This window comes from Lycium barbarum, chromosome 11, assembly GCF_019175385.1.
Source record: "Lycium barbarum isolate Lr01 chromosome 11, ASM1917538v2, whole genome shotgun sequence".
NCBI lineage: Eukaryota > Viridiplantae > Streptophyta > Magnoliopsida > Solanales > Solanaceae > Lycium > Lycium barbarum.
This window is the reverse complement of record NC_083347.1, coordinates 8,924,325-8,934,826: the sequence shown is the minus strand read 5'-3', so window position 1 is coordinate 8,934,826 and position 10,502 is coordinate 8,924,325. Positions and strand designations below refer to the sequence as shown.

The window sequence follows — 10,502 nt, the reverse complement described above, 5'->3', positions numbered from 1 at the left end:
CCCAGAAAACTATCTTTTTTTAAATCTAGAAGAAAATTATGGAGTATTAGTTTTGCACATTTTACTTAAAAAAACAATCAGTTTTTCAGATTTAAAAATTGAATTTTCTAAAAAAAAAATGGGGTTTCCACCCGTTAATTTTTTTTTTCCAAACTTAAAAAAATTCCACATGTTTTAATGAAAATCCAATTCTGTTTTTTTTTTATATATATATATATATATATATATATATATATATATATATATATATATATATATATATAAAAGGCTTACTACATTTGTTTTTTTAAAGAAATGGATGTTGAAAAATTATTTTTCCTTATTCTACAAATAACGATTTTTCAGATTTCTTTTTAAAAGAATAAATCAATTTTTCAGTAATAAAATGTCATGTGCAATTTAATTTATTTTAAAAAAAAAAAAAAATTAGTGTTGTCTGTTAGTCAAGGGGAATAAATTCTCAAAAAGTTGAATTGAGGGGTAGTTTTAGCAAAATAGATGAATAAAGGGTATTTTTATACCTTTTCTAAAAGTTCAGGGGCATTTTTGTTCTTTTCCGTTAAATTTATTTGGGATTGTGACTAAAAGTGCACCACTTATGCAAACATAATGTACTATTAGTGCACCACGTGAAAGAATATGTATGATTTTGATCCAAACCCAAATATTATGGATGATTTTGGTCCTTTTCTCGTTTGTATTCACTATTGCATTATTCATGTTGAGATTAAATATTTCTTAATACAGAGCTTTTGTTCTTACAATGAACTTATTCAACACGAATTCAGATTAATGTATATTTTAAATATTTTTCTTGGTACATTAAAAAAATACTTAATAAGAATATTAAACCTTTCATGAGTCACATTGCTCAAATCAGTTAGAGCAAAATTTTCATTTTCATAATTGCATCTTCCTAAATTAGCAGATTATTTTTATGTTTGTGACCTTCATTTACTAAAAAATGGGCACATTTATTTGGCTCTCGCCAAATGTGCCTGATATTCGCATAATTAGCTTTTAATACATATTTTTTATTTTTGATAATACTCTTAAAAGGGCGATAGTGATATCCTCTTAGTTATTTGATGAGTCAAATAGCACGTAGACAGTCCATTTCCATTTCTAGTATTTCCTCTATCCCAATTTACGCGGCACATTTCTTTTTTAGTCCTTTAAAAAAAGAAAGTCATCTTACCTTTCTATATTTAAAATTAATTTAACTTTATCAGATGATTTACAGTCTTATAAATATCTAAAGTTTATTTTAGATCACAAATTTCAATGATATTCCTTTTTTATCTTAAACCTCTTGCCTAATTAAATAATGCCACGTAAATTGGGACGAAGAGAGTAGATTATTCATTATGTTGTAAACAACGTTAGCTAAAAGCCAAAACCCAAAGCTCTCTCTCTACCATGTTGTCATTTCCATAAATAAATCAGCTCTCTCTCTCTCTCAACATTCAACAAACAGCCACACTTGCACTCTGATCACATTTTGTTACATAAAAACAAACCCTCTAAAACTGTCTCTCTTTCTTTCATCACCTATTATCTCACCTTATAGTTACTTTGAGTCGGTTTTCACTATTACATTTAGGCGATCATATAAATCTCAAATCAGCTAATCTTTATCTATATAAAATATTAGAATTTTCAGTTTATTGTAATAAATTATACTATAATTCTGTTTGAGCATTTTGTGTGCATTTGGATGGCTGCTGATGCACAAGTATGTGGTGGGGAAACAACAGTGATTAAATCACTGTCATCAAACAGTGATACTGATGAACAAAATGTGAATTGTGAGAAATCAAATGCTAAATCTGGTGATTACAAAGTGGAAGATATTATTGTTGACATGATGTTGAACAAACTCAAGTTGAATCCAATGGCTAAGGAATTTGTTCCTTCTTATTCTTATAATAATCTCAACAATTTTGTGCCTGTTATCAAGACTCTTGATGCTAATGCAAAGGTATTGTTTCTTCAATTCTTCAACTTAATGGTTATTGAACTTTTATTTTCTTGTGTATTTGGATGATTGTTTCATGAATTGGAGAATTATTAGTCCCCTGATTTCACTTGACTAAATTGTAATTCTCTTTTATTTTTAATTTTGTTGTTTTTGTGTATGACTTGGACATTTATTAGTGACCTGATTTCACTTGACAAAGTTGCAATTCTGATATATTTCAAGTGTTTTCCAGTATGAAAGTTTCGTTTTTGAAATCTTTTTTTTTTTTTTTATGAAAAAGACTCTTTTTTTTTTTTTTTCATTTGATTTAATGTTTTTATGAGGTTGTTTGTCCATGCTTACTTGTTTGAATTATGGAAAATATAGCTGCTTGCAACAATTTTGTTTGAAAATCTCCTCAGTTTCCTTGTAAAAAATGATTCTTGGAGATTTCAAATATGGGAATGTATGTGGAAGCATCATTAATCCTATGAGATATATTCGGTAATCATGTCTGTCTAATAAGTTGTTGGGAAAAGTTTCATGCTTTGGGTCATCCATCATTTATCAACTAGTTGGAATGAATGTAAAGATTGAATTTCACAGCTAGAGGGACTTTTGCATTCTGAAGCTTTCTTGTCAAAATGGATTCTTGACTCTTCCGTTCGTAATTAATTGCTGACATTCCCTTTATCAAAAACGGAAATTTGGCATTAAGTTAGTTTTCAGTATCATTGACTTTTGTGTAATAGAATTGTTGTGGATGCTTAGCTGGTAAAACATGAATAAATGTTTTTTTTTTCCATTGTCGTGAATGGGGTGGAATTTGTCGTTTTTGATCCAAGTGTTCACTTGTGAGTCGTACATTTTCATTAACTTTGCTGGTTTGGGCGGTATTCAGATCCAACCTTTTTCTATATGTACACCAGATATCAGGGAATAAATTTGTCATTTTCGTATAAAGTGGATTAAAAGTTTTCATCTGAAAAGGCTTACCCCATAAATGAGCGGTACTCAATTTGAGGATTGCGTTTCAGATCATAATTACCACGATTTAGTAAATATCCTAGCGGATAGAGAATTGCACTTCGCCATTCTGGAAGTGATTTTTACAGCTCAATTCAGCAAAGCTGAATCCTCCTTAATTTTCATAACTAATGTGTTTGCAGAGAGGTAACAGCTACAACCAGGGCAGAAGGAGAATGAACAATAGAGCTTTTAAGGCTCAAAGAGAAGATAGCATTAGGAGAACAGTATATGTTTCTGACATTGATCAGAATGTAAGTCAGGATGCATGTTCATTAATATTTGATTTATGTTCTGTATTTTGTATTTATGAAGTTCCTCTTTCTGACTTTGCCTCACAGATCACAGAAGAGCGTCTTGCTGCATTATTTAGCGCTTATGGACAAGTAAGTGACAATGCTCTTCTGGACATTGCTGTGATTCATTACATTAGATATTTGGGTGCTTTAAGTGCAAGATGGCGCTTTTTTTCAATTTCTTGAGAAATGTAAAAACAATTAATGTGCTGAGTTTCATACTTTAGCAGATGAAAAGCCTTAGCTTGGGGTGCCTATAGCATGTGTTTACTCCATATTATAGGCCTCGAGTCCAAGTTTGTTGCTCAATCTGCATATTATAGGATGATGAAATTCCATGACTTGCAAAATATTCAATGACCGTTGAGACTGTCTAACATTACAAGCTATGATTAGCATTAATTGTCAGGTTGCTTAACACATTAGTGTCATCGAAACATTTGATGCCTAGAAGAGCTGGCTTCAGATTACTGATGACATGCAGCAAACATACCTTTTGACAATCTTTGGCAGAGGGGTGTGTTCTTTCTACCTGTTGGCTGTAGGGAATTAGAGAATGGCATGTGTGTAATGTTATAGTTTTACCTTATCAAAAAAATGATATGTTCGTAATGTTCTGAAACATTGACCAGGCCGAGGTACTTATTTTATTGTCAATTCCGAATGAGAGTCAAAAAAGGTGTCTCAAAGTGGAACATTGGCTAGGCTCAGGTATTAGGTATTCACTTTTTGGTCATCCCGTTAGAGTCAGAAAAGGTAGCTCAAAGTTCTTCCTCAAATTCTCCATCAGCTTGTTAGAGTTAAATAGTAGCTGCATCCTAAAGTAGTTTCTGTCAGTCTAGCCCCTGAGAAATTCAGGACAAGCATGGGAAAGAGGAAGCTGAAATGAGGACAGAGGGAGAGAGAGGAGATACTAAACAAAAGCAGAAGCCTAAAGGTAAGGCTGCTCGATGCACAAGCAAACTATGTTGCTTGGACTCTCCAAAAACGCGGGGTGTTTCCAGGATCCTCGAAATGTAGTTCATTTTTGGAGGATTCGACATGTGTGCAGCAATATTTTCGGAGAGTCCGAGCAACAATAGCTAGCAAAACCTAATAGCTTCAACACAGCAACTGACTAATTCATACGTATTATAAATATTTTACCATTAGATGGTTATACGCTGCCCACTTTCATATTCCTCCTAGGCTGCTTTCTGAACACCAATGACACTTCTATCATTTGACTTCTGAGACAAGTCACAAGTGATTGTAAGAAAAAAAAAATTACATAGCTTGACTAAAGACATAGGAAGTAGACTAAAAATATTTACTGTAAGGGTGTAATCATTGTTGCCTAAAACTGTTACCTTTATCAAAGAAACAAATCACTGTTGCCTAAAAATTACTAATAAAATAGCCTATATCTGAGAGCCAGTTACTAATTAAGAAGCATGTGATGATGAACCTAAAATATTAAAGAATATACAAAGTAACATATTCCTATTGTTCTTCCAGTTGCATCCTGCATCTCCATCTGGATTTTAAATTTCTTATTTCGCTGACAGTTTTTGAATATCTTCAACGTATGTCTTTCACCTTTACTTAAGTTCATACATTAGGAAGACTCTAAAGGAAGTTACAATATTCAGAAGCAAGTAGGTATTGAAATTCTGAACTGCTAGCTCGAAAGAGCACTACTTTGCTTGTTATGTCCCTTTCCTTTTTTTTTTTTTCTTGGGGTTCCTGGAATGTGTCAGAAGTTGGACATTCCTTATAGATCCTTCTCTTTCACTTTAGTATCACAGTAACGTGCTTAAACTTGTCTTTTACACACTAGCGATGTGTGCTGATGCTTATTCTGATTAAAGATTGCTTGAATTAATATATGTAAATACTTGACTTTTGTCTCCTAACTTGCACATCAATTGAAGAGCTTCTTTACACTTCGGTTATGGTTTGTTTTACAGTGTAATCTGGTTGGCTTAAGATTTTTGCCAGTCACTTGTTTTTACTATTTATTATGGAACTGTCCAACAAAAAAGTTTGGTTTGTATGGAAGCTAGATTAAGTTGCTTGTTGTCAGTCTGTGAGGTGTTGGTGAAGCTGTGATAAAGTCACGATTCTTATGTTCCTGTTTGACATAGTTGGATTACTTTCATCTTAATTTGCCAAGTTTTGTTCCATTTTGACATAATTGAACTGTTTTCAGATTAAGGCATATTCCCAGTGTGGGTAGATCTGTTTATTTGTGTGCTTGACGTCTTCGTCCTCATTTCTTTCTCAAGCTAGACTGCCATTAGTTCATATCTGTGCTTTGCTGAAAATAGTATGGGGTATCTATGAAGGAGTGTAATAGTGGTTGTTCGCTATACTTTCTCCACAGGTTGTTGACTGCAGAGTTTGTGGTGATCCACACTCCCGCCTTCGCTTTGCCTTTGTGGAATTCGCTGATGAATGTAAGTTGGGACTGGCTTGAAGTTTTTCTTAGGACTGCTGAACATTCAAAACTAACCTTGTGGAATCATTCCAACAGATTCAGCAAGAGCATCACTTAGCCTTTGTGGGACAATATTAGGATTCTCTCCACTGAAGGTCCTACCATCAAAAACTGCTATTCTACCCGTGAATCCTACATTCCTTCCTAGGGTATGTACAGATCTTTGCTGTTTTATTAACTTGCATATGGATGATGCGGAAAATTAATTTTCTTGTGGCTCTATCTCATCTTATAGAAGTAAGGCCGTGGAACTAAATGCTTAGTTATTTATTGTGTACATTTTATGTGCAGTCAGAGGATGAGCGTGAGATGTGTGCCAGGACAGTCTACTGCACAAATATTGATAAGAAGGTATAAATTCTCATCTTTGAAATCTTCTTAAGTTTTCGCATGTTTTTTTAAGTACATCTTTCTGGTGGATACCGGTGTGTGATGCAAAGATTATGATGTTATCTGGCTTAGTTACTTTATTTTCATCCTGAACAGGTTTCTCAAGCTGATGTTAAGAATTTCTTTGAAACAAGATGTGGTGAGGTCAGTATGATGGCTGAAACTTCTCATTTAGTTTACGAATGTTCTCATAGGAAGTGATGCTAAAGCTGCTCCTCTTTGCAGGTGTCTCGCCTGAGGCTTTTGGGAGATCAAGTGCATTCTACCCGTATTGCTTTTGTTGAATTTGTTATGGTATGTTGATTTTCTTTTCCATTGTCTTTGCATTTAAGGGATGTAATATCAATAGGTACGTTGTACGCACCTATAGAATTTAATGTCACGGACATGAACACTCCCCCTTATTTTAGATTTTTTTTTTTTTTTTTTTTTTTTTTGTATGTCATGGGATTGTCAACACCATCGCTTGTGTAATTCATCTGAATGTACTTCTCTTCTTTCCCCTGTTATTTACGTGGCAACATTCTCTCTCGAGACGCCATTGAGCAGAGGAAGTTCCTATAGTGGTATATCTAAAGATGCTAGCCAGCAAAAAGCTGCAGCGTAGTATCTAATATTTTCCTTTTGAAGATCTCTAAGCAGGTGTCGGAATAATGGAGAAAAACGAACTGGAAATAATTCTGACTGCTGGCTCTTGAAAACAATGTCTATCTAGTAAACTTTGCATTTAAACAGATACTTTATATATGTGCAGGCTGAAAGTGCAATTTTGGCATTGGACTGTTGCGGACAGATTTTGGGGTCTCAACGCATCAGGTACCTTAGTTAGAAGTGTCTTTGATCCCGGTTAATATTGCATCTTTTTAAGCTTGGTATGTTGGGTTCTTTTTTCCTCCAAGTAGGGACCAATCACCTTAGTCATGCATTCTAAGGTTCCCCTTAAACTGCAAAAGCTTCTTCTCTTTCTTTCTCCTAATGCATTCTAAGGTTCCCCTTAAACTGTATATCAGTCGGTTATTTATTTTCTGGGGCATGCTCAGACTAGGGAATATTGTTTTTGTGTGTACCCAGGTTAGTGTGAGCTTGTGTTCTGTAGTCTTAAGAATATAGCAATCCCAGTAGCCTGCTTATACATATATGCATTTCAACTGAATTAGTACTTCCTTTGCATCAATGAGAAAGACCCTTCACTTATTGAGGGTCAATTTGTCTGATTTTCGGAGTCAAACTTAACACCTAAATAGATATTTAACTAGTGGTAAAATAGTACAATTACAACTCTTCTATTTCAAGATGACGAAGGTGGTAAACTTAAAATTCAATCACTTAATTTGGCTCGCAGAAAGCAAATAGGATAACTATCTTGGGATGGATCATTAAGAGTCTTATTGTCATCTTCAAAGTTCACTCCTCCCCTCTTCCTCCGGGTGTTCCGTTCTTTAACCAGTTTTCCTTTTACTAATAAGAGTATGACATGTATTTATGTTTAATTGTCTCTTCTAACTTTACATTTGCTAATGCCACAGGGTGAGTCCTTCAAAGACACCTGTGAGGCCACGAGTTCCTCGTCCGATGATGCATTAGCCAATCCTTTTGTTGTTGCTATCAAAGTCTGGAAAGAGTTGAGCGCAAGTCCTCTTGGAAGCCTTTGAGGTCACGATGGGAACCCGAAACAAACGTCTGTTTCAGTAATTTCCATCTTTTTTTCCCACTTCCTTTCAGCCTGCGGTAACTCTTTATCACTACTGAAAATGACTGTTGACCCTGCTTTAGCTGAAGTTTTAACAGAAATGTCACAACATTTTAGTAGTTCCATGCTTCCCTTTTATTAATCACTCGCTGGTTGATGTTTGATGGTATTTGTTTGAGGCGTAGTAGCAATGCATTCATGATGCATATTCTTTTCTTAACAAATGGGCATTTGTTCATTTGTGCAATCAGAGAATGAAGGCAATCTTGCCATTTTAAAGAAATCCATGTTGTTTTGGATAATCAAGGTGTTTGATGCAGAGACCAATCCAGAACTTGAAATTTTATGACTTCTTATAATGACCTCAAGTTAATACTAGAGATAAGGGTCAAAAACATACCCCAACTATCACTTTTTTTTTTAGTTTCATACCTAAACTATCAGAAGGTTGAGAAAACTATCTAAACTATCACTGTTTAATTTGCAAAGCACACCTCAAATTATTCTTGAATGGCATGTGATCACACTCTCCATTTTATATAAAAATGTTACCAAGTGTTGTCCACGTGGATAAATAATGGCACCTACATGGAAATTAAAAAAAAAAAAATTAAAAAACAAACTGAAAAATAATAATTTTTGTAAAAAAATATCAAAAATTATAGAAAATAAAAAAATAGTTTAAAAAATGGAAAAGTAATTTTTTTTAAAAAAAATAAAAGAAAACTGATTATTTAGTTTTCACATTTTTAAAAAAAAAATCAACTTTTCCATTTTTTAAATCTTTTTTTTTTTCTGATTTTCTAAATTTTTTGATATTTTTTTACAAAAAAAAAAATCATATTTTTTTTAAAAAAAATGCTGATTTTTTTAAAAAAAATAATGCAGTTTTTTTTTAAAAAAAAATATACAGTTTTTTTTATTTTTTATAAAAAAATATTTTTTTTTTAATTTCCATGTAGGTGCCACCATAGCATTATTTATGTCATGTGGATAATTTTTTTGATAAAATTTCAGCTTCACTTGCCTTTTGGAGAGCGAGTTCACACATTTAGTTCAGGTGTGTTTTGCAAACTAGATAGTGATAGTTTAGGTAGTTTTCTCAACCTTCTGATAGTTTAGGTATAAAACTCAAAAAATAGTGATAGTTGGGGGTGTTTTGACCCTTATTTCACAGTCAAATATTGATAGATATTTGGTGGATCTTTTAACATATATACGGGATCTGAATAAAAAATATTAAATTTACGTGAATTCGTAAACGACCCTCTAGAACTGCCCGTGATTAGATGGCAACAGAATATGGATGCCATGCTAAGTTTGACGCTTTATCAATAAAACCAATGACCGTTTATTTAGTACCAATACTATGGTTAATTGATTTGTATTATTATTCTATTAGATTATTTTATCTATCATAAATTAACGTATTTGACCCAAAGAGTATAGTTTTTCTTGACTACTGAATGCATTTGAAATTTCTCTATTTTTTTGCAAATATGCAAGTCGCGGTTCGAACTCCATTTTAGTCACAGAAAATATCACAGCATGTTTATTATGACCTTGAAAAGCAAATCTGACGTTGACGATCAACAAATTAAATTTGGAGTTTGTGCGCTTTTCTTAATCTAGAAATTGAGGTGTTTGCTTGGTCTAGAAGGAACTTTAATGAAGGTACTGTCCTATATTTTCAAGTGCATTCTTTATATTTTTGTTTTTTCTTTCCTAAATTGATCTTCACCAAGCGCTTGCAAAATCATGTCATTAAGGGTGTGTTTCTACAAAGTGGGGATTATTTTCTTGAAAAATAGGTGATTTTCTTACTTATTTTTTTTTTATTTTTAGCATGTTAGCAGGTAATAGTCCTGAGAACATTAATATATAATTTGGGCCAACACTATAGGGGTTGATGAGAGGGATGACTGTTGGGTCGGGGTCGGGTGGGTGTCAAGGGTGGAAGCTTGGGTGCGAGGGTGTGGGGGCGGGCAAGGGGTGAGAGTAGTGTGGGTGTCACTTATGAAATTTATTTTTTCACCTTTCATTTGGGAAGTTATTTTTTCTAATTTTTAATAAATTTATTTTCCTAAAAATAAATTAACATATTTTCACCAACCAAACGTGAGAAAATTGAAAAACTTTTTTCCATAACTAACACATCCTAAGAATAATAGCATGTTTGGCCAAGCTTCTAAAAACAGCTTATTTAAAAAAGTACTTTTCAAAAAAATACTTTTGGCTAAAAGCAGTTTCTGTTTGGCCAATTAATTTAAAAAGTATTTTTGAGTAGCAATTAGTATTTGGCCAAGCTTTTAAAAAGTGTTTCTATATGTATTTTTCTCAAAAGTACTTTTCAAAAAAATGCTTTTGGGCAAAAGTTATTTTTTAGCTTCTGAAAAACTGTTTCTGCTACTCCCCAAAAGCACTTATTTTCTCTTAAAAATTTGGTCAAACACCTCATTTTTAAAAAAAAAAAAATACTTTTTAAAAAAATAAGTACTTTTAAAGTTTAAATAAGTTTGGCAAAAAAGACTATAAATAAATAAATAATGCTTCGTTCGCCGCAAAAGTAGAAAATTGCACAAAGTCAGCGGCGAATACTATATAGCATCCCCACGAGTTTTGGAAAATTTGCCGTACAAGAAATGATTGGTAATAATTACT

The 10,502-nt window shown here is 33.0% G+C and overlaps 1 protein-coding gene across 1 annotated transcript; it reads left to right on the top strand.

Annotated features, from left to right (window-relative positions):
- The first annotated feature begins 1,419 nt into the window (after positions 1–1,419).
- LOC132617908 (polyadenylate-binding protein-interacting protein 9) lies at positions 1,420–7,983 on the top strand. Its single transcript, XM_060332974.1, has 10 exons — positions 1,420–1,981; positions 3,130–3,240; positions 3,328–3,372; positions 5,648–5,720; positions 5,798–5,910; positions 6,053–6,112; positions 6,248–6,295; positions 6,377–6,445; positions 6,906–6,967; positions 7,678–7,983. Exons 1-10 carry the CDS (start codon positions 1,718–1,720, stop codon positions 7,733–7,735), a joined length of 903 nt encoding a protein of 300 aa, XP_060188957.1. The 5' UTR covers positions 1,420–1,717; the 3' UTR covers positions 7,736–7,983.
- Positions 7,984–10,502: the final 2,519 nt, after the last annotated feature.